The sequence below is a fragment of the Zonotrichia leucophrys genome, chromosome 2 (assembly GCF_028769735.1).
Source record: "Zonotrichia leucophrys gambelii isolate GWCS_2022_RI chromosome 2, RI_Zleu_2.0, whole genome shotgun sequence".
NCBI classification, from domain to species: domain Eukaryota; kingdom Metazoa; phylum Chordata; class Aves; order Passeriformes; family Passerellidae; genus Zonotrichia; species Zonotrichia leucophrys.
Window position 1 is genome coordinate 9,906,800 of NC_088171.1, and position 24,649 is coordinate 9,931,448.

General features: G+C 44.0%; 1 protein-coding gene across 1 annotated transcript in view; it reads right to left on the reverse strand.

The window, feature by feature from the left end:
* The window catches only part of PTPRN2 (protein tyrosine phosphatase receptor type N2), a 634,908-nt gene that overhangs the window by 101,282 nt on the left and 508,977 nt on the right, over window positions 1–24,649 (reverse strand). The window contains exon 13 of the mRNA XM_064703906.1: window positions 4,876–5,088. Within this exon, the coding sequence (XP_064559976.1) occupies window positions 4,876–5,088 (213 nt within the window). The remainder of the gene's footprint in view (window positions 1–4,875; window positions 5,089–24,649) is intronic.

Below are 24,649 nucleotides of genomic sequence, written 5' to 3' on the forward strand. Positions count from 1 at the left end.
CCTTGAAAATTAGGTGATATAAAGGTAGAAGGTAATACTTTATAGTACAAATTATCCTCAGTTTACCAGCTTCCCTTGGTAATAAAGGTGATGTTAATTGGAGTATTACTGACAACTTGATAAATAAGAACAGCAAAATTTTCCTTTCCCCCTCCCCCCCCTTTCACTTAGCCCACAATTTCTAAGGAGCTGATATACAGTATTACTATAACATTAAGGTCTAATATTATAATAACAAGTTTGCTTTTGAAATTCAGTCTGGAGTGTAAAATATTAAGTCACATTAGAGGTAATGAGTTATCTGTATTTAAACACACAAACCATGCATGATGCTTAAATAGAGGGTTTGTTTCCAGCAGATTCTTTCAGTTGGAGTCTTTTAAAATATTTGCAGCAAAATATTTATTGTAATTGTTGCAAATAGTGTGTTCTTAACATCTCTAATAAAAAATACCAGCGGGATCAAATCGGTAAGAGCATGGAGAAGTTCTTAGGGGCTTTGAATCCAGCAGGATAATGTAATTAATAAGACTGTATTTGACAAAGGAATATATAATTTATACCTAATAAAATACATGTAATAATGTAGAATTTAACATATAATTTACAACTATTTGCCTGCCAAATCAAGTTAATTGGACAAGTTTTTAAAACAGCTGATGATGTAATCCATCTGCATGTAACCTTGAATACTTCAGGCAGTTTGAGAAAGAACTTCATTGTAAACTATTTGGTCTTTTCCTCCTCACTTTTCAAATGAAGTTCTTTTGAGATGAAGGAAAATTAAAAAGAATGTTATTGACATGAAATATTAAAAGGCAAGCTTGCTGAAGCCAGCTTCAGAGCATTTTAACTTTTGCCTTTTAATTCCATTATGGGCAAGGTTTTGCTGAGCATTATCAGTGATGCAGAAGACCATGCTCATAGGAAAGTTCTGCAGTGCAAAGTATAAAATATGTTGATGATTTAACATGCACACCCCCAGCGTTCCCCACACAGGGGTCAAAAGCCAGGGTTCAACTGGACTCACAAATACATCACCCTGAATCAAACAGAGCATCCCTAAATCGTAGCAGTCACTACCACACACTCATTACATTAATAAATTGCTCACTAATGGGAGAGGTGACAAGTAAGATGTGCACTTAGTGGCCCTGTTTGCTGCCTGCTCCTGATGCCTGAATGCCCGTTTTTCTCTGGGTTATGTTCTAAAGTCTTCAAAGTGCATGAAGAAAATCTGCTCAGTGTTGTGAAATAAATCAAAGAGCGTCTGCTGAAAATTCCTAAAACGCTTCTGCCCTAATCTCCTGGACCAGAGAGTGGGCTTGCAGAATGCTAAACTTGCTTTTCAAAGAAGATCAAAGCAATGCCAGCAACAATTAAAAGCAGGGGTGCAGGTGCGCGCATGCGCGGGGGCTCCGCGGAGGCACCAAGAGCCTCTTTTTAGTCATCCCTGAATGCTAACGCTGACTTATCTAATCATTCCACGTGTGCTTTGAAAGGACAGGAGATGTGTTTGTGAGAGACACAAAAACTGTCCGCCTTTTGGGATAAAACGTAACATTTTACAAGACACTCTCTTTCCATTAATTTTGAAAAGCTCCTCAGCTACTGTCTAATTAAACCAGCCTGTAATTTTGTTGTTTAGTGATTCAAAGATAAATGAAGTTTCAATTGTGTATCTATCCTTCCTCCTGTTACTTAGTCTTTCAATAGGCTTTCTCTACCTCAACACTTCGAGGGCCAGCTGCTTGCCTTACCCCAACACCTGAATAACCAGGTTTGGCAGCTTATCAGGAGCACTGCAGCAGTTTAATTTGCCTGCTTCAACTTCTATCCAGTGCTGGTTGTCCTGCTCTCTTCACACAGTTACACAAGAAATACTTGTGTTAGTAGCTAAGTGTAAGGAGTGCTCGTGCCTGAGGGAGGGTGATGTTACATGACAAGTGCTACGCCTCCAGAACGGGGGGAGACTTAGCAGCCAACCTGCTGTTTCCCTGATAATATGGTTTGTCTGTTTTCCCCTTCTCAAGATGGCATTTCACTGCACAAACCAGAAAGGGAAGGAAAAAACCCTCAAGGCCCGCCAATAAACAGCCATGGGAAAAAACTCTTCCAAGTTCACAGGATAAGTAAGGAAGGAGTAAAACCCTGAATGAACTCCCCTGGCTAAACTGGGTTAGGATGAAAAATGCTTCTACTAAATGCTGAAAATTTAGGTCAGTCTTGTTTATGTGAAGATATAAACAACTGACATTTTGAGAAGCATGTGAATCGAAGTGATATTTCTGTGTTCTCTCTGAATCACATTGGGCCACCAGGCCCTTTTATACCAACCAATTTCTCCCCCTTCAAATAAAAAAATAAATCTGAATTGTCATGTCAGCTGTAAGCAGCAACACATTGGAGTACTGTACTTCAAAGCCTAGTGGCAGCAGCCCTGATATATTTCATATTTTTAAAAAACATCGAGTTAACTGAGTGGCTACCTGGGAAACATATAACAGAACCAAGTAGGTACAGTTTTGAAAGCTGCTTGCCTCTTTCCTACCCCCATATTACAGAGGTTATATTATTCCCCTGTAAGTATCAAGAGAAGATGAGGAAAAAGATAGCAGATGCCCTTCTGAGACCTAATTGATGTTATCCAAAACATGCATCACACCAGATATCCATTACACTTAACACAGCTCAACGTAAGGTGATTCTGACAATGTGAACAGGGCTCAATCCTATTTCTCTTCAAATCCACGTGAATAGTTTATTATATACAGACCAGGCACAGCAATTCATTTTGATAAAATGCTGCTTAGCAGCATCAAAACTGCCTGAGCATTTTGTCTGTCTGTACTTGGGCTTCCTACTGCTGCCATTGAAACAAATGGCAGAATTCCCATTTACTTCCATGGGTGGAGAGCCAAGCTCTTAGAAACCTTTGTTTTTAAGGAAAAACATTTTTCCTCCCACTCATGAGTACAGTTCTCCCAAAAACCCAATGGAACTGTTTAAGAAGTCAGGTGGTTAGGACCAGGCCCAGAGGTCAGGAACAAAGAATATTAATACAGTCTTGCTTTTGAAAAACTGAGCAGCAACCTCAAAGCATTGCTGTTGTTTTCAAAACAGAAAATGTCACTCTCAGATTTAAATATGAAGATTTTAAAACATATATAAATCTGTGAAGGAAAAAGGAAGCACATATTTCATTTAATGTCTGGATTACAGATTCTTATTAAACAAACCGAGCTCATTATAAAATCAATATCAACCACTACACTCCCAGGAGAAATGGCAAAAAAGGTCACTCCAAGAAATTCAAACAATTTTCCTGCTGGAAGGGCACGATTTTAATTACAGATACTATTAATTAGAGCTGTCAGTAGGAAGATTGTCCTGTTAATTATCAGAAATTCAGTTTCAAGTGTGGTTTTGGAACCTGGAGGGCTTTTCAAAAAAATTAAGAATTCCTGTATTCACAATTAACAGAAGAAAAAGCCTACCTATAGCTTCTGTGCTTTAAATAAGCCAACAGCAAGTCACCTATTAAAATCAAACAAATATATTTATGGGCACAGTCTCACTGGCCAACAAAACTGATAAACTGCTGTTTTGTTCACACTTAATCCCAGAGAACACTCCTTTTTTTTGTCTACAGGAAATGCTCTTGCTCTCACTCTGTCTTGCTTTGGAAGTCATTAAATGCAAAGATGTGATCCAGTGATTTTTTTAAAAAGTAAACACGTCTTTAAAAGTGTAAACCAAAACCTTTCCTGAATATACTAATTGTTACAGAAACATTCATATTTATTATTCTGTACTTAATTCTCTCTAGACCCAGCCTGTGGAAATATACTTAATGCATTACATCTTTAATATCTAAGAGGTACAGACAGATCCAAACTTTGTGAGGAAATATGAGTTTACTCCCATAATACTCTCAACTGCCAATTTAAATCTATCTCAGCTCCAGGATACAGAAAGGCCAGAATGTCTGATCCTAAGCAGAACAAGAAAGTAAAATAAAACTTGACAAAAAAGTGTCGTTAGAGAGGCCCTATGGATGTACAATAGACAGAGATACTACAGAGACAATGTTTACACATTCTCAAATTCTTTTTCCTGGTCACACTCCAAATATTTTGGGTAGCAGACCAGGGCTGTCTGGTATATGACCATAACACATGCACTACCACACCAATAACACACCAAGAATGTAAGTGCCATATGATCTAAAACAAACTTCAGGAAGATGCAGTGTCTCACCACCCAACACTTTTGAAACCGAAAGAGAAAGCTGGAGGTTTCTGATTTATTTCTGAGAAGCTGAGTGCAGTCCTCCAGCATTACTGGGTACACATCTGCTATCATTGTTCTCCTAGAACCAGTCCTGGTTTAACTCCCATCTATCAGCATTAGATTTCATTTTATCTGAATAATGGCAGAAGGTGGCAACAGATCGGGTCAAAGGCTCTTTTCATATCAGACCCTGAAGAAGTCGATTACTCAAAAAGAGAGACATCTTCAGATAACCATGCAATCCATTCCTCATAAATGTTAAAGATTTTTCGTTATTAATAGTGGCAGGGGTGACAGATTATGGATATTAATGTTATTTTTCTGAGAATTTCAATGGCAAGGGCTGGGATTTTATTTTTTTTTATGCTTCTAATTAGGCACGAATTTACAGCAGCTACCAGAATAGCCAAGATTAATACCCAGTAGTAAAAAGCTGCTACACCGAATCCGCGGGACTATGAATGGAACGGGGGCGGGGGGGAAGCGTCGGAAACAAACCCACCCCCGCGACTCCCAAGGCGAGAAGGGCCCCCCCGGGGGTCTGCGGGCAGCGGGGCAGGGCCGAGGAGAGCTCGCTCTTACCTGGTAAGCAGCGGGCGCATCGGAGCCGGCGTCAGCCCCCAGGGCCGAGAGCTTCTCCTTCAGGCGGTGGTGGGCGCGGTGGCGGAGGCAGTAGGCGACCCCCGACGCCGCCAGGACCCCGGCGATGCAGGCGAGGGAGAGGAGGGTGAGGAGGAGGAATTTCGCGGACTGTGCCTCCTCCCCGCGCTGAGCCAGCGGCGGGACGTTGCTTTTCTGCAGGGAAGGAGAGAGAGGCAGCGCCTGAGTTGCGCGATCGCGGAGCAGCGCGGAGGGGGGATCCCGTCGCGGGGAGCACCCGGCAGCCCTAACTTTCGGCCGGGGAGGGAGGCAACCGGAGGGGCAGGGACAGGGACAGGGACGGGACCGCTGCCGTGCCCAGCTCCGTGCCCTCCCCTCCGGCGTTCGCGCTCAACTACCGAGAGTCGGAGGCGGATCCGCGGGATGCGCGCAAGCACCGCCGAGCGCCCCGCGGCTCCGCTCGCACCGCACCGAGGGCCAGGGGCTGCGAGGGGCACAGCAAGGGAAAATCCGGTATTGTTTTTTTCTTAGTGAAAAATAAAACACAGGAAAAAAAAAAAAAAAAGTAGGTGGTGATCCTTCCTTTTGTCTGTTATAGAGGGAAGCGGTTTTAAAAAAAACCCGATAGTTCCAAACTCCTCCAGATTACTATTATTTTTGCAGCAATAGGAGAGAATCCTTCTAGTGCATTTCACTTGTCTCCATGTGCTAAAAAGTTGTACAATAATTTCCCCTCATTAGCTTCATTATAACCTATATTAGCAACAATTAAAAACGCAACATGAAAATGAAAAGACCAGGCGCGCAAATTGCAGCAAGACTCATTTGGCCTGCATTCCCCCTTTCACAATTACCAGGGAAATGAATTGAAAAGCACGCCCCTGCCTCAGTCCTGGTTGCTACAAGACGAGAACAATTAGCAAACTCCTTTCCACCACCTAATTTCGCGTGGTAACAAAATGGATTTTTCCCCATGAATGCCTAGCCGGCCTATTCATTATCTCTCCTCTATTAGTAATTTTCTGCTCCGTATTCAGCTAGCCAGCTCTTAATTTCCTCCTGTCTTGCAGTGTACACAGTGGCTCTTATGTCAGGCCCGGTCCATTTTTATCTTGTAATCATAAAGGCCACCAAAGCAATTATCGCTGGTCTTGACTGTAAAAGCTTGTCATTAATTAGCCTCCTTGCCTTCAGTGCTGCGGATTAGCCGGGGCTGAGGCTGAGTTAATGGAAATGCAGGTTCAGTCAGACTCCCGGATTTTCCTGCCTGGACGCGCCGCGCGGAGGAGGACCGCGGTTCCGTGCGCCCCGGCGGAGCGGCGGGGGGCGGGCACAGGGCTCGCCGCGGCCACCGGCCATGTGCCGTCCGTCCGTCCGTCCGTCCGTCCGCGCAGCCACCGCCGCGCCCGCCGCTTCCCCTCCCCTGCACGGCCCCTCCTCCAAATCCCAACAGCCACCAGGAGGAGGGGGCTGCACCCCCACCCCACCCCGCCCCGGCCGCGGGGGGATCGGGGGCCGCCCCCTCGCCACCGCCCCCCCGGCCCCAGCCGGGCACCTGCCCCGGGGGGAGCGCTCCCTGGGCCCGCAGCGGGCGGGGGGCACCGGGAGGGGCAGCACCGACGGCAGCCGCCTCGGCCCCGGGGGGGTGAAGGGCTGCTGCTCTCTGCCGTTAGCATCTCCCTGAAAGGCCCCGTCCCCCCGGGGCCAAGGGTCGCAATCTGCATCTCAATAGGCGGCTCCCGCCGAAGTGCCGACGCCCCCTCGCCGAGCGCTGCGCCCCGGGACGTTAATCCTTGTCGCCGCGGTGTTTGCCCCCCGTCAGCCGGGCAGGGACAAGCCCCGCACCCCCGAAGTCCCCCGCGGGCCGGCCCCGCTCATCGGGCGGCCCCCGGCTGGGCTCCGGGCACCGACGGGAGGAAAGAGGCTGGCGGGCACCTTCGGGCACTGCTCCTGAGCCTTACGTCTCTGCTATCTCTACCACGGTTTTAAACGATTTCTTTTCTCCGGGTGCCGTGTGACAGAGCCGCACCAAGCACACGGGAAAAGGGCTATGCGAGAGATACGATGACAATGATGCTGACAAAGTGCTGTCAAAAGCTCCGAGTAAACATGCAGAAGAGAAAGGGCGGCAGGCTCTTTCTCCCACTGGAGTTAAAGCTATTTTAGATGTTGCTTCCAACTTCGCCAGACAGTTTTCCCCGCAAATCCGGGGCTGCCGTCCCCGGAGCTAGCTGCCCTTGACAAAAGAATTGCTCGAAGAGCCCCCCCCCCCTACATATTCTCAGCGTACAGCTGCACTCGGGAGCCTGAAGCACAGGGAAGAGTTAGAAACCTTCCATGGGGCGTTCAGCATTGCTTACACCTTGCCAAGCGTCTGCCCTGGGAGAGTCTGTGCAGCCCTGCCCCTTGTGACAGGCTTCCAGCAAGCGAGGGCTTGCAAAGCTCCTGCACGTCCAGGGGGAGCGGTGCCCACGCCTGTCCCGACCCCCGTGCCCCGGGAGGGGATGGAGGCCCCGCGGCGGGAGGGCAGGGCCAAGGGCAGGGGGCACGGCCGCTCCCCGCTGCCCGCCGGCGCACGCCGAAGGAGAAGGGAGAGGGGGCTCTGCCCGGAGCAGCCCGCCCTTCTCCCATCCTTTTCCTCCCTTCTGCCTCACGGGGAGCAGCTCCAGAGCCGCTGCCGTCGGGGCCCGGACGACTCCGTTCTCCCCTCCCTGGCTGCGGGGGGCTGGTGCTCCGGGCCACCTCGGCCAGCCCCGCACGCCGCCCGCAGGAGGGAGCAGCGTCTGATGCCCCTGTCCCAGCGGCTGATCCGCCTGCGCTGTCCCGCAGGAAGCGCCGGGTGCGGTCGACGGCAAAGCCCCATCGCCCGGCTCCGGCTTCAACCCCGGGGCGCGCATCGGCGGCGTCCCTGCATCCCGAACCGCAGAGGATAGCCGGTCCCCCAAGCACGTCCCATCAGGACACAGCCCCGACTGTCCCCAAGGCAGCTGGAGGAACCCGCTGCCCTTTCATCCTGCTCGGTGACCAAACATCACATTATGAAACGGGTAAAAATTAATCCGACGTGTTAGTTACCAGCTCCTTCCCTCCTCCCACCTCTCCCCCCAGCCGCCCCGCTGCCTCTAACCAAGAGCACAGATTTCCCCACCTCGCCTAACCCCCTGATTCTTCCCTGCAATAAGGCCCCAGCCTGAAACGGAGCCTAGGGTTAATTAGAGGCGTCCTGTCAGCCTTGACTTGAAATTGAAAGAAAAGTGTTTAAATATTTATGAATTTGACATTTACAGTCGGATGTCTTTTAAAGCAGAACACCTCTCCCTGTGCTGGTTGGGGCTGCCGTGGTGCGTGTGCCTGGGGTGGAAGGGGAACAATAGCTATTGCATAACAAGAAAAACAAATTACCTCCCCACCCAAGGCTTAACAAATAAATAGACCACATAAATTACACGCAATTAAATATTAAACTCAGCTACATGTAAGTATGCATTTTTTAAACTTCACATAAGAGATCATATTGACATTCCTCTGAATGATTTTCTCCTTCGAAAAGTGTGGAGTATCAATGAAGTCCCAATGAAGGAAAAACAACTAATTCCTAAATGAATGGTTTAGAAAGTGAATGTGAATGAAGAGGCTTTGGAGATGTTCATCCAGCCTTGCTTTGAAACAGCCCGACCTAGCTTAAATGCTAGAAAGCAAAGAACAACAGCACACCTAACACACACAGCGTTTACTTGAAGTACACTGATTCTGTGAGGGTCTGTGGGTTTTTTAAGAGAAAAGAAAATTCTTAGTGTCTGATCTCATGTAGGCTTTCCCGGTCCCTCGACAGAACACATTTTATATACACCCAAAAGTGAGTCATTAACTAGAGCAGCCATAACACTGGAGTCACAAATCACTGTTCTAATCAAAGAGCAGCGTCCCGTTCCGCGGTGTCATCCCATGATGCAGCAGAACAGTCGACATTTCAAACGAATTCCAGGCAAATGTCAGTAAATATTTAATGTACGCTTTCATGTAAATAAGTTCTCACACCTATGCTGGAAGTGTTGGAGAAAGTCTTTGTAAGAGCAGAGAGGAGCTCCCCATGCAGTGATGTGGAAGCTCACCATCCAGATGCCTCAGCAGAATTACACTTCATTATTTACTTTAGGACATAGGGCATGATTCTGGTCCTTGCAAAATTCTAACTAAAGTTGAGGTTTTGTTTTGCTTCATAAATTTAAAAAGATTTCAAACCCAATCTGCCAGTTACTGCACCTGACCACTCTTCCAGTTAGCAATGGAAAAAATCACTACAATTAATTTTTAAACAACATTATCCTTTTTTTGCAATTTTTTCATGCTTCGATTTTTACATTTATATTACACAGCTTTGTTTCTGAACAATAATAAAAAATTGAAGATTTCTCAGTAAATATGGGCAAAAAGAGGAACTTCAGAATATGATTTGTTTCAAAATATTAGAACGTTAAGAAACTCAAGAGGTGCTATTTTTAATTTGGAATTCACTATAGAATCTAATAAATGAGAGAAGTGAGGCGGAAATAATCATGTATTAATTCTGTGCATTACAAAATCTTTTCAGAAGCTATTATCAGAGCAAGAGGCATTGTGGTTTGGATTCAGGGTGGGAGAAATCCTTTGTGCAACTGAAAGCTATTGTTCCTCTGTGCAGATGAAATTGTACTTGCAAATATGCCATTCAAGGAGGGAAAAAAGTACCTAGGCAGAAAAAAAAGAATTCTACAAGAAAATCATTAGTCTTAAAAATAAACTTCTCTAAAATAAGTTTTAGTTCATTGTTTGTTTGTTTTCTAAGGAATATCCTGTGCTAACAGTTGCAGCCACTGACATTACATGAAAATATAAAGGATATGCGTATTATTTCCTTATATAGAAAGCATGAAGAAAGGGATGGATGTGTGTGGGTGTGTATATATATAATGTGTGTGTGTGTTCATATGTATGTGTACACACATCCCTGTATGTCTGCTCATCTATATAAATCTAAACTTAAATTCACTTCTAGTAATTTCCCTCTCCCAGAGGTTATCTGAGACATAGGTTGATACACTCTTCTGGTTAAGTTTTGATAGGTTACTAGAAAACCAGAGAAACACTTTACGTCAGGAGGAGGCTGGCTACCATAATCTGTCCCCAGGAAAGCTACAGAGAAGATTTTTTTACCTTTCATAAAGTAAGAAAACAAAACAGAAGGGACAGCAGCATCTCCCCCAGCTTTGGTAGCTATGCCTCCTCCCCTCCTGTGCTCCCAGTCAGGTTAGGCTGGGGCAGCGGGGCCTGGGGGATGTTCACCTTTTGTGCTGTAACACCCCTTGTGTTCAGCACTGCACTCCCAAACTGTTTGGTCCAGGCTACTTGTTGATGTTTTAAATATGATCTCTGGAGTTACTGAGAGATTTCTAGGGCCGCTACCTTCTGACTCCCTGCTCACACCCCCTCCTTCTCTCCCCGGAAAGCTCACCTGATGCCAGGATCACTTTCAGCAAATGTCAGTTCATCACCTGAAACGAGGTCAATTTAATGCTTTTACTCGGGAGGATGAAATCGGATGGCAAGGTACTTTTTGCTTCTTTTAGGGGTCGGAAAGATTAGACAAATCGACAAACACAAAAGGCAGATGGATTTCTGGGAACTGCAGCTTATTCAAATCACTGAGAAAGGTCACTGCAAAAGCCACAGATCTATTCATCTGTAGGGGTACAATGATCTTTCCACAACCTTCAACACCACAAAGCACTCTGGAGCGTCTCTATACCTTTTAGTAGGATTAATGCCATGAACAATGACTGAATACAATCAAGAATTCACTGAGTTCAAAGATCCCTTGATCAATGGTAGATATTTTCTTCTGGCTTCCTAAAGGCAAACAGAAGTGAAGTTTCTGGTTAGAGTTACAAGAAATAAGAGCTATTATTCTGAATCCCACTACAAGGTGGTATTGAAATGCCAGAATGTCCAAGCACCCCAAAGAAGTTTGTGGCATGGAAGGAGTAAGGTTGTGAAAGAGGAAATTCAATGAGCTTCAAGATGTTCATAAGCATCTGGGTATTTTTTGAAGTCAGCAGTTAGGTAAAGAGTAAAGCACAAAAGCCTACAGCATCACTGAGACAGTGCAGGGATAACACACAACTCAGGAGACCGGACAGCCACATCCATGCCTGTGGAAGAGGCAGGTGAGTCGGAGACGGAGGAGCACGGCCCATCCTGTCCGAAGCCGCACAGTGCACCTCTGAGGTGGCAGCAAGAAGAGGAGGGCGCGGAGACGGCGAAGGAACCACGGTGAAGAAACTTCTATCCCCGTCTCTAAGGACTCGGGGGCAGTTAGGGCAAAGCAGCAGCGTGGGTGCACCAGGAAGCAGGTTTTCCTCCGCAGCCCAGGCTTTGTTAGCCGGAGTAAAACCGCGAAAGAGAAGGACTCGGCAGGTCTAAGTCACAGAGTGTCAGAGCCCGAGCCAAAAGGTCGGTCAGCGATAGCCGAGTTTAATCAAATATCTTCAGCTAGCAAGGGAAACACGAGCCGCAGCGCCAGCGCTGATCTAATGCTGATGCTGAAGGCACATAATTCAGGGATTAGATAAGGCGCCCTTACAGCCGAGTGCCAGCAAACGAACCAGCTCTCGGTTATGCTGCAAGCACCGGCGGGTCCGTCGGCGGAGCAGCCGCCCCGTCTCTCAGGGAGCCGGGCCGGGTCCCTCGGCCGTCCCCGCCCGGGCCGGGGCTCCGCGGCCGCACGCCCGCACCCCCGCGGGGTCCCGTCCTCGGGCCCCGAACCGTGAACGCGTCCTCGCCCCGCCGCCCCCTCCGCCGGCGCCGGTTCGACGGCCCCGGGCCGGGAGCATCCCCGGGGCTGCGCTGGGCCGGAGGCGCGCAGGGAGGCGAAGCGAGCCCTCCGTCCGCCCGCGCTGCTCCGCGGACACCCGGCCCGGCCCCGCCCGGCGGCAGCGGCTGCCCCATCCCTCCCGGCCGTCCCCGCTGCCCACAAGGCTCTCCCGAGTCCCGGCCGGGCCGCCTCGAGAGCCGTGGGCGCTCCCCCCAGCCCGTCCCCGCCGCATGTACCTGCTGCCGGCGTGCTGGGACGGGCCCCTCTCTGCGAGGGGTCGGCGGGCTCTAGCAATCCTCGTCCGGTGCCAAAACTTCCCCCTCTCCCCCCCGCCCCTCCTCAGCGCAGACAAAGGCGGCGGCCAGCACAATCGCCCCTCGCAGCCCGCAGCCGCCTCCCGGCTCGGTGCGGCGGGGGCAGCGGCGGCCCCGGGCGGCCCGGTGGTCCCCGCGGGGCGCGGGCGGAGGATGCCGGCGCGCCCCGGCGCTGCCCTCCTTATATCGGGCTGCTCGCAGCCCCTGCCGGCTGCCGCACATGGCCCATCCACCGGTTGCTATAGCGATGCCTCCCCTCCACATGTTGCTGGCAGCAATTGGCTAAGGAGGTCTGGGCTGTGCAGAAACCCTTCGCCGGAGTGCGGCGATGAATGGACACGGGCTGTGTCACTCACTTGGAAAAGCTGTTTGGGGTTTCTGTTGTGGATGTGCGGTTTTTTTTTTTTCGTTTTTTTTTTCTTTTGGTTGATTTTTTATGTGCACCCTCCCCCATCTTTTTCTTTTTATTTTCCTTTTTTTTTTTTTCTTGGTGTCTCTCTTGCAAGATGGAAGTGAAGGGTAGAACAATGACAGAAAGCCAAAAATAAAATCAAACAAGGACACCAAGGAAAAGCTACAAATCATTTGCATCACAATACGGCAAAGGAGCCCACAACGCTTCTTCCTGAAAAGACTTTCCTCAAAAAAAAAAAAAAAAAAAAAAAAAAAAAAATCTACACATTGCCAAGCAAAGAAGACCCAAACTTTCTCCCCTCTCCTCCTCGTTCTCCAAATGACACAAGAAATTAGGAAGGAGGAGTGTGTTCCGACCAGCCCCGGGACAGTAACGAGGTCCAGCTCGATAAAGAGCGACAGGCGCTGCTCGGGCGAGCGGGGCCGTGCCGTGCCCGCGCTGCGCACCCGTAACTCCCCGGCAGAGCCACGCTCCCGCGCAGGGGCCCGGGGCAGCACCGACCCTTGTATGGAAACGGACCCTGCAGTCTTCCCCATCTCCTCAAATTCCCTCATGCCGCCGGCAAACACGCTGAGCCCCCCCCCGCCTCCCTCCCCCCATCCAGCATCTGCCCACGGAGTGCCCCGGCTGCGGGAGCGGGACAGGAGCGGGCGGGGAGCGGCAGGGCGGCAGGTCCCTTCCATCCCCCTTCCCCCGCCGGTGGACAGCGCTCCCGCTTCCCTGTCCCCATTGTTTCCCGCTGTCACTGCGGCTGGGGATGGCAGCCAGGGCAGAGGCGGCTTTCCTCTGTCCGTGGAGGGGGCAGTCCTTTCCCTTTCCCCTTCCCCTTCCCCTTTTGCTCCTCAGCCGTCCCGCCCCCACGCCGCCGCGGCCGCTGTGCCCCGGCCCGAGCGGCCGCGGCTACTCCCGGGCAGGACCGTCCCGAGCCGGGCACTGCACACATCGGACCCCCAGCCGGGCACTGCACACAGCTCCCCTCGGCAGGGACCCCCAGCCCCGCCCGACCCTTCCCAGTCGCGGAGCGACCCCCGCCGTGGGACGGTGCGGAGGAGGCAGTGTGAGGGACGAGACGACCATGGCATGGCATGGCATGGCATGGCCACCCTTACCCCACACCCCTGCTGTCCCGGGGCTCGGTCACTGCCGCCTGCCCGGCCCCGGCGGGCTTTGCCTTCCCGGCTGGCCCTGGCTCCCCGCGGCTGTCCCCGGGACACCGCATTAGCGCCCTGTAGCAATTCCTTTGCCCCCTTTTCCTCCTTCCTCCTTCCAGCACCCCTCGGCAGCCGGCACCTGGGTAAGGGACCAAGGAAGGGCAAGGGCCGCCTGAGTTCCCAGAGCATCCCTGCCCGCCCCAGAGCGACACTTCACTTAAACTGCAGGACAGCACCGAAATGTCCTCACCATCCCCTGTACAGCGTCCTCCTGCCGGGTCCTGAAAGTGCAGAGTGGTTTTGCCATGGGCTCACCCCTACTAACATCTCACCCACATCCAGACTTCCCATTCCAGGCTGAGGAAGATGCTCTTTACATTATCACTGTTTAAGAAAAGAAGGTTTCCAGGCAGGAGAGGTTCTCCTCACCTGGCTGCTGCTCATACAAAATCCTTCACGTTCCCACAGATTAACACATATTTGGCTTCTCCAAACATTTCCTCAGCCACGTTTGTATTGCTTGGACTGAAAGCATGGCTTTGTCAGTCTGTCATGCTGAGAGGACCCTCTCAGTCTGATGTTCTCCTGCCCCTGGAAGCCAGAGCATACATAAGCTGCTCACTAACCTGCATTGCTTAAGTTGAAAGATAAATGAACCCGCCAAGTGATTTCATTAAAAGGACACGTGTGTTTGCATATTGATCCTTCTAATGAACTGTCTGAAACTGATAAATACTTCCATTAGCTTTGTAGTTTGTATTTAGTATTTAAAAATATATTAATTAACATTTCCTGGAATAATACTGGATCTTTTCATAACTATCAGGCGTTGAATGGGTTGAACATGAATTTGGCTGGCCAGGTATCAAGAGACAGCAAAATATTAGTTAAATACTATTTCTTTTTAACAGTGAGATTTTGAGAAATTTGTGGTGAAATTTAAAAAACTTTTCACATTTATGTAATTTTCATTACTTTTATCCCATTCTAAATATGACCTTTGAAGCAATGATAGATACTTGTGAGGGTTATGTCACAGGGAGAAATTATTTAAACATAGATTGTTTAATGTGTTATTCATTAAAAATGTAGAAGGTGTTGAGAGAAAGAAGAAATAATTTTCAATTGTTTACTCATTTAAAATTTAAAATCTGTTTTAAAGTATCTATAAAACTGTTGGTCACATATCTGTGAATTGACTTACTGATAAATTTTCTTATATGACTTAATTAATTAAAAAATGGGAAAACAAAAAACCCCCTGTTATCAGCAGCATTTCATTATAAAATTTCTAGAAAGTTTCATGTCTATTTCTCAGAAAAAAAAGTTGACATTGAAAGTATAAATGACTTTGAGACAGTTTCTTTGGGTTTAGCGCATCTAAAAATACCGGTATTTTGAAGATTCACATTAACATTCATCCAAATTCAAGAGCTGTGTTTGAACTATGCCTAAACTCAAAATATTCTAAATCTTGCAATTTCAGTGAGAATGATGCTGAAACGTATTCCCATTTTTGCACAGAATAAAACTCTTGCCTGAGAACCACCAATGTTTGTCAGGACTCCCTAAAAATCTGTTCTTCATAACTGGACATTGAAAACCACACTGACCATTTTGCCTTGATTTCTGACTACAGACCTGTCTGCACTTCTAAGTTTAGCCACTTCATTCTGCAAAGCATGCACAATGCACAGCATGAAATAGATTTTCATTCTTTTAAAGCATGTATGATAAAGCTAAAACACCATTTAATCTCATTTGTTGTTTTGTTTATCAGTTATCCTTTGGAGCCTTGCTCATTAAATACAGATCCAAATATGTTGCAGAGGATTTTCCATAGATTTTCTGTTCATGTGGATATTGAAATCAAAGTTGAATTTCCTTCATTCTGATGAACAAAACATTTTTTTCCAAATATTAACTTCCTATACCACATGCATTTAAATAACTTTAGGAATGTATGTATTAAGAAAGAGGCAGAACTCCCATGTCTTGAAAACACCATACCTTTTTTATAAATAAAACTAACACCTAGGACCATAATTTAAAAGTAGAGTTAGCAGAATTTTAACCACTAGACTCCACTGAGTTTTATGTCTTATCTTCTCATGCTCATCTGTGAAGATCAACAACAGACACATTCTACTAGCAAATTCTAGAGCTCTTAGCTTTATTAAGAAAATTATTTCATTCTGGCTAAGATTTGAATCTAATTAATCTGTCTTGCAGTTTAAAAATGATAACTAAATTCAAGCTGCATACTATTCTTCAGAGACAGCTTAAAATATTAATTAAGTAAAGAGTGCATTTTCCATTTATTTTAATTACATTAATACAGTTTCAATAAATAAAATAGTTCTATGCTTCATCAAAACAAACTCAGATGCAAATTTTTCTGTTGATTACTTCTCTGTTCACATTGGCCCTCTTGACTGTTTATTTTCAAATAGGAAAGAGATGCAGAAATGTTTGGGGGTTCCCATTAGTGAAGTGAGGTCTAACAGTCTGAAAAGGTCAGTTCAGTCTTCCAGGGGGCTGATGTAGCCCTGTAAAAGTGGCATCCTGATAATGTATTGCTTATTAAGGTAATTAGTAAGATAAACCTGAATGAATTTATAGACATTTTTAAACAAATGAAAATTTTAATGTATTACATTTTTCTAGGAAACTTAAAAAAACCCCAAAGCTGTTGGATTGCTCTGATCCACTTGCCTGTGATGCTTCCTGATCCACTAACAAAATATTACAAGACTAGTGGATAAATTGCATTTTTAATATTCAATTTAATTAAAGCTGATGTGTGCTAGATTTGCAGGTGCACCTCTTTCTTGAGATAAAGCACAGGACAAGGCAGAGGAGTCTGATTAGTAGCTACATTAAAAAATAATTGTAATTCTACCTAATTCAGTAATAATTTTATCCTTCAAATATTTGAGCAACAGCATCAGATGAAGGAAAACTAAATATTGAAGACAAAGTCTCAAAATACTTTAGGAGTCACAGCAGCTGTTTTGAAACCTGTCCTTTATACAGAACATTTTGAGTGTCTTTGTAGGGCCCAATCCTGCACCCTTCATTTTAAGAAATCAAACACAAATCAACAGAGCCAAACAGAATAGCACCTGGAACACAGTAGCAAATGTTTTCAGAGTGAGGATTTATGTAAATTGGTATTTCACAAAAAAAAAAAAAAATTGCATTATTGAAACTTTAATTCCATTGTGATTAGGTTTATATTCACAGAATATAGATAAAAATATTAATCTGTTTTAACATGAGACTAAATACTATTATTATGAAAGCCTGGTTAAGAAGCTTCTATAAAAATGTCAACTTAAAACATGTTTAATGGCAAAACAAGAAGAGAAATGCATGATTTTACACTGTGATCTTGTTATAACAAAATGTGGCTATCATTGAAATGCTGGACTCCTTTTATGCATCAGTACTGTATGTGCCAAGAATTCAGAGAACTGGGAGGTATCAGTTTTCTCTACTGAAACATCAGCAGATGAGTTTGTTAAAGTGCTATTTTAATATCATAATGGAAAGGGAGTTTGTTTCTTCTTTCCTGAGATGAAAACAAACTAGTACAGTTTAACTACGAAAAAGTATTTTCAGAATAGTAGCTAGTGCTGCAAATCTGAAGGAGATCTGAAATCAAGATGTGTTTTTTCTGCCTTTGACACAGATATTGCTCATTCTATCTTATCTCCTAATACTGGTAGCCTCAGGACAAACATAGATTATGTTAGAAAATTGTCCTTCATTATATTGATCCAAATTCACTTCCAACCTACCTCAGTCTGATGTTAGAACATTTTTATTAGCTTTAAATTGTTTGCATTATAAATTTAAATAAATAAAATGCTTTTATATATAGTTTAAGGTTTTGAAGCAGACTGTTTACCAAGTTCTTATGTGCTTCATACAGTCCCACTGAGTTTCTTTTGGCACTGACCTTCCATTTCTGACTGCAGAGAACAGCCATCTCTGTGGAATATTCAGCAATGCCTTCTATGAAAATGGATGGAAACAGCATACAAACTGGTATAATAAAGTTTTGAGAAAAGTCAGAATTGCAGAGCACTGTCTGACCAACTGAAGTTCATGTACTGGTAGAACTCCACTTTATTTTTGATTTCTAGTTGCTGCTACCATTGGTTTAGGGTCCCTGATAAAAGCCTTGATTTTATGTTGTGACACACAGAAACAGTAGAAGTCTGAGCAGCATTAGAAACATCACCAGGAATACTGGTCCTGGAGCTGGGCTTCAATGGATGATTTGGCAAAGATGGCAGACACCCAATAAAATCCTAAATGTACTTTCACTGTATCTAATAAAGACACCACCTCCACTCACACCCCACTTCTCTATTTTAGAAAGCAATTTACCAGGGTTTTCCTCTTTTTCTCCTCCTACTGAAGAAATGACAAAATGTCCCTTCTTCATTGGAAGCAGGCCCTTAGCCAATAATGCAAGTGGGCACTGTATCTGTGGCATTTGTAATATAACTAGAATCCTGAAAATATTAACACTTACCAAAAAGAGAAGGAAGATCCTGACACTTATAGGAAGGAGGATAGAGACTACATAACTTTCAGAAAGTCCCTTTCTTCTCTGAGTCATACAAGCATTTGAGAACATTGAAAAATTTTGCCTTTCCTGGCTCCAGAAAAAAAGAAGGTGACAGCATCAGTTTATGCAACCACAAGCTATAAAACCTAGATAAACACTCATGTGTGATAGCATGCTAATGATAGTGTGCTACCATGAATGTGTCACACAGTCATTTTAAAATGTGTGCTTTAAATATGTAGTTTCAGATTACATATGAAATCAGAAAGGTTGATGAAAAAGCACCTATCCTATGTTTTCCACTTAATGAGGCACACACACACACACCCAGAAGAGTTTTTCAATTGATTTCAAAACAGAGTTCAAATTCAAAATTCCATTTAATCCCCAGTAGATGTAGGTATGGTCCCTGAGCTTTTACCTGGACTCAGACACTTGGTGCTTGAAGTGATTATCATAAAGTCTCCTTTTTTAAGTGGAAGAAGAAGAACAATAGTGCAATCTATACAAAGAGAAACTTACATTTTCAGCTGTGGTCTTACAAAAGCTGCATCACTGTATTCCCATAACTTTGAAGGGCTAAGAGTGGAGGGGTCATGTCAAAGCTTGAGCAGACATGCACTGACAAGCCTCTCATGCAACACTAATTGCAGAGGGAAAGCCAGAATTTCTGAGAGGATGTTCTGTTTATCATTCTTTTTTGGTGATTTTCTCAGTCCTTTGAAAGAAAGACCTTCTTGCCTCTTCCCTACTTTTAATCACTCTGTGTGTGATAACTTTGTATGAAAAGTTTTTTAGCAAATTTTAAAGATTTCTCTTAATTCAATATCAAATTTTAAATGGTCAGTAACATTTATGATGCAGCCATTTCAGATGCAGAGCTCAGGAAAATTTAGGGGTTTACCATCTAAAACTATATCTAAAGTATAGTTTTCCACAATGAATTAGACAGCCTCCAACACAGCTGCTCCTAAGTTACATTTCCTCGTAAAATCAAGGAAATTAATGGAGAACAGTACATTTGGAAAATTTTCATCTGGAAGTCCTTCCAGCCTCCCTCTGGTCCTGGTATCAGAGCTCCCAAAGGCACCATGGAGATCTCAGGATAGATTTTAAATATACCCAGGGAAGAGCTACAGGCTTGGTGATTGGATCAGTTGTTTGGTGCATGAAAGTGTAACTCTCCCAGAGGCACCTCAGAGGCCAGGAAATGTGTGCCGCAACCAAAGCCTGCACCTTTTCCTACTACCTAGCCCTGCTGGTAGGAAAAAAACATTACAGCGTCTGACTTCATAGGAAAAAGGAAACTATGGCTGAAAGTATTGCACTGTTTAAAAACATACACCTACAGGAAGTTTTAAGAGTTGTAGCTTAATTATTAATTAATTAAATCAATTTAAAAATTCTACTGTTCAGCTCTTCAAGGAAATTGAGAAGATGCTTTTGATGAAAGGGTGTGTGAAGATGCTCTTTATCTCTAATTCACTGGTTTTAATAGTTTTGTTTCTCTAGCTACTTTGGGATTGATTATCCTGTCTTCACTAAGCTTCACTGGCACTACTGGGGATTTCTTGGCTGTAACCCCACTATCTATGTTCCCCAAAACGTACTTGTGCCTTTTACCCTGCTCCCTGCCCCCAAAACCCCAAGTCAGGTCCATGAAGCACAGAAAGCTCTTTAGGCCCCCAGCTGAAGGCTTAAGTGAGGTGCAACCACTGCCTTGGTCTCCTGCTGGTCTGAAAGTGCTTACAACAAATATAATTTCTTTTCTTTTATGTTCAATATTTTAGTTACTCTACTGTTGATCGCAATTAAAAATCAAATGGAAAAATGTCATCCCCTCAGAAAAGTTACCATAGAAACAACACCAGAGAATTCCCTTTAAAAATGTCAAGATTTCCCTCACATTTAAATACAGACTCCCAGGCATTACTCATGCCCCATTAAAAATTGCAACACATCCAGTGAGTCATTAGTTTAAAAATACATCTACAAACATACACTCTTTTAGGACAGAGATGTTTTTGTCTCAGTAAATGTATATCATGACACGACCCAACTTTTGATTTTATCTTTTCTACCTTACATCCCCAGAGAAAACTTGAACACTGTTGTCTCTTGTTCAAACACCTGATTGAGGAAGGAGAGAACAAAAATGAAGAGTGACAAAACACACAGAATGTAAGCAATGCCAGCAAAAGCTACCTGGAAAGGAAGAATAACTTTGAGAACATATTTACATGGTAGTAGACAAGATGGATGGAAAGAAAATTGTCTGAAGTGAGACACAGAGCAGACAGAAAGAATTTTAATGTTGTATCTTAAAGTAAGAAAATTTAAAATTGAAAAAGTCCTAATTTAATGTAATCCAGGCCATGCTACTGGGCTTTATAACTTAATTTTCATTTCTTTGTACCAATCTGTAGGATAACATTAATCTCACATATGATGCTGCTCCATCCTCCTTCCATGGCATAGCTGGCAAACTCTGACATATTCTGGCAGAGCACAAGAAGGTCCTTCTGCATTAGACACTTTGATCATATGGAAGCAGAAGAAAATAAGCTGTAGTCAAAGTGGAAGGTGCTTCACAAGCAATAATAATGTAAATTTAAAGAAAATTCAGAGCTGGTCACAAAGAAAGCTGATAAATAGTTTATTCATAAACTCTTGCATATTTAGAGGAGATAATAATATAAAGGCATTGTGCCTTCCCTTTGCATTACTGGGTCTGCTGTAGATAAACAGCATGGCTGAATGGAACCAGATTAATGATAATAATGACAGTTTTCTCATTTTCTTTGTAGTAGAGCCAACCTGAAAATGAGGAAAAACAACAAAATTGAACTATTTTTTTGTTCTTCAGGCTCTTATAAAAATGTTCCATTTCTTTTTCTTAATGCAGGGAGTCTCAGAAATTTGCTTCTGAATTTTTAGTGCTAAAAGTCTTCCCATTTTTGCTTAGCCCCATTTCCTCCTTTCTTTCTACTGCTTTCTCTATTTTTTCCTCCCTTAATAAAAGAGAAAAAACCAATCAGAGGACAGCTATAAGGAAAACAATAAACCCAGTTAAAAAAAAGCACCAAACCAAACTATTTTTTTTCTTTCAATATTTAGCTTCCACTGAGCACATAGATTTGCCAAAAATGCTGCAAACATTCTCCAAATTAAAGAGAAATTTCAAATAAGTTATTTTATTATTTTGTTTGTTTGGTTTTTGTTTGCTTGTTTGATTTTTTTTACACAGAATCACAACATGGGGATGATTGGAAGGGACCAATAGAGGTCATTTAGTCCAACCTCCTGCTCAGCCAGGTTGTGCTACAGCAATTACTCAGGATTATGTTCAGACATCTTTTGAATATCTCCACTGAAGGAGATTCTACAAACTCTCTGGGCAACCTCCTTCAGTGCTCAGTCACCCTCACACAAAAGTTCTTCCTCATGTGCAGGGGAACTTGCCACTACCCACTTGTTAATTTATATAATCAGCATACTCTGATTGTTAAAATATAGTTTTAGGTTTTCTGCTATCAGAATTGGGTTTTGTGTTCCCACTTCAACTGTATGGCATGGAAAAAGAAAATGAACCCAAGGAATTACTGAGATTATGTGAAGGTGAGGAGCAGTATCTTATCAGGACACCACCAGAGAAACATATTCTGGAAGGGATCCCACTCTTTAAATTAACTTAAAGATTTTGATTATAAATTTTCTGCCACTCAGAAAGATAAATGTAGCATTTTCGTCCTAAAACCAGTAAGAGCAGTGCACAGAGCCGCTGCAACTGAGGTATCCTTGGTATCTTGCTTCTGATTTAATTTATTACTATTTCTAAAATGAAAGAACAGGTTTTGGAAATATTTAGATATCATTTATATACTTGGATATAATTTTTCACCAGCACCATTCTCATGAAGGGTTATATTCTGAATTTTGCCCCAAATTGTAGCCCAGCCATGCTGCTAACAGGCTTAGCTCATTAGGCATTAGCAAGAGGCAGAAATTTGCCACTGCCAGCATGGACTGAGGGAAAGGTTTAGTTATGAAACACAAGCATATTGTGGCAGGTTTTCAGCTGGAAGTTGATTTCAAATCTTTGGTAATTATGCTTCTATTCAGTGCCACAGAAGGAGTTTCACATAGCAATAGATCTGTTTGTTTCAAAACGCAGTTGTTCAACATTGTCTGGAACAGCAAAACACATTTTTTGGTTTATAGACTCAGTGCCATAACATTCTGGGGTGCCTATGAGAGCTGGACTTCATCTCTGGATATCAAAGGGAAGTGATTTATGTGCTGAAGCTGCCCTGGCAGAGAGCTTCCCACTGACCACACACCTGAGCTTGCGCTATTTTTACATGAAGTGAGAAATTTGCTAGAGGGAGGTGCTAGTTTCTTCAGTAGCCCTCCTCACCTTGTTTCTTCAGCAGGATGTATTTAATTTCCCCATTGTGAGAATTTCTCTGTGTTTACCTCATCATTCATATGCCTTTAGATAGATACAAAATGGGATTAACTCAAAGCTTCAGCCCTGAAGCCCTTTCTGCGTTGTCCCGTACCTCTGCCATGTATGAGTAACAAACCTTGCCCTAAAACATGACAAAAATCTCTATGCCACTTCTCCTGTCTCCTCTCTGAGAGACAAATCTCTGGAGCTGTAACAGTTTACACTGGGGAAGGTCTGTCCTCATCTATTTTTATTCACACGTATGAATCACACTTCCATGCACCACAGCTAGAAATAAAACAGTAGTCCACCTCAAAGCTTTAAATTACTTAGGGCCTAATTAAGAGGATGATAGAACAGATATGAAATTTAGGAAGCAGTCAAGTGGGTAAATTAATGTAGACACAAGCTCGTGTCTGCTGTATACCTTAATCTGGCAGTTTCAGACAGAACAAATTTCCTATCCTTTTTTCCCCCTAGACATAACACAGTGTAACAACCATGATTACCATTATATGAAAATTACACAATTTTGAAATTGCAGGGTTTGGAAACATGACTATCATATGTATGGCAAAGAAAACTGGTATCTTTCTGTATCAGTTTATCTCATCCATGAGTGAGTGTTGGATCTTGGCCCACTCCAGTTGCTTTGTGACACTGCAGCTCTCAACCAGCTGCAGGACTGGAGTAGGCAGGTCCTCAAAGATCCCCTTGCATCAGAGAGGCACAAGAGTGGCTGTGTATGGATTCCTCCCAGCCTTTATAGAAAAGCCAGTCCTCCAGGACAGAAACATAACATGAGGGCCTTAAAACAAGAACATCAAGCTTCTTTGTAGAGAGTCCCATTCTCAATTTGAGTGGTCCCTCAAAATGGCAAATGTGTCAGGAAGAAGACCAGAACTCTCTTATCCATGAATCCTATGAATCCTGCATACTCTTCATGAGTTTGAGCATTTATCCACATGGAAACAAGAAGTGGGATAAGCTTGCAAATGACTTCTATCCCAACCATTTCATCTGTATATTCTTTCAATAGGACTCCTGGTTACAACTGGATTCTTTTACAAGAAATTTCCCCACTGCACTTGGTTATTAGCAATAAATGCAGAGCTGGGCTAAAATACAGCATATTACCCAGTTTCCTTGGTAGGACTTTGGTTCTGTCAAAGCTTTTACTGTGAAGTCCAGGTTACTTAAGCTAATGGAGCAGTAGAGGGGAGATGCTTTGGAACAAAGTCTTTCCCCTATCAGACAAGTTCTAGTAGAATATCAGACCAGCTTCTAATTTCTCTTGGCATTCCATCTCACCACTTATATCTTTGAAACAACCTCTCCCTATCACTTTAGATTTTAAAAGGCAAATCATCTGCCTGAAGGAAAATGAGCAGAAAACCTAACAAACAGATCGTCAAGGTCATTATTTATTTTCAAGCTGCTGTCCTTCTGCGGGTTTCCTACAGAGCCCTGGCTTTTGCTTTCTGTTGTGCAGAACAGAATTTAAGGAGAAGACTATGGATCCAAGACTATGAAGGCTCTGTTGCTTTATACCCTATTACAACAATGAATTAAGAGATCAAAAAGTTAGGCTTTAGTCCTGGCTTTGTGTCAAACTAATGATGTACTAAGCAGGGGAAGAAAATTTCCCAAGAGTGTATTAACAAAATAAAGTTTTGATTGCAATTTTGTTAACACATTTATCAAAATGGATGTTAAACAAAATAAACTCTACATTTGGCCAGAGAGCTGCACCTCATTGTAATGAAGAGCTAGAAAACAATAATGTTATAAATTGTTTCCCAGTGGCTAAGAAAGGGAATAAATCCAAAGGGCTTTTTAAAGGAAAAGAAATCAGACAACTGTACTGTCTCACAGATATGATGTATGGTTTAGAGCTACAATTACAAATGATAATTTTCAAGGGTGTATTCCCTGAAGGGTGAATACAGGCTCAGCTACTGTGTCTCTCAGGTTCATACTGAGGAAACCTGGAC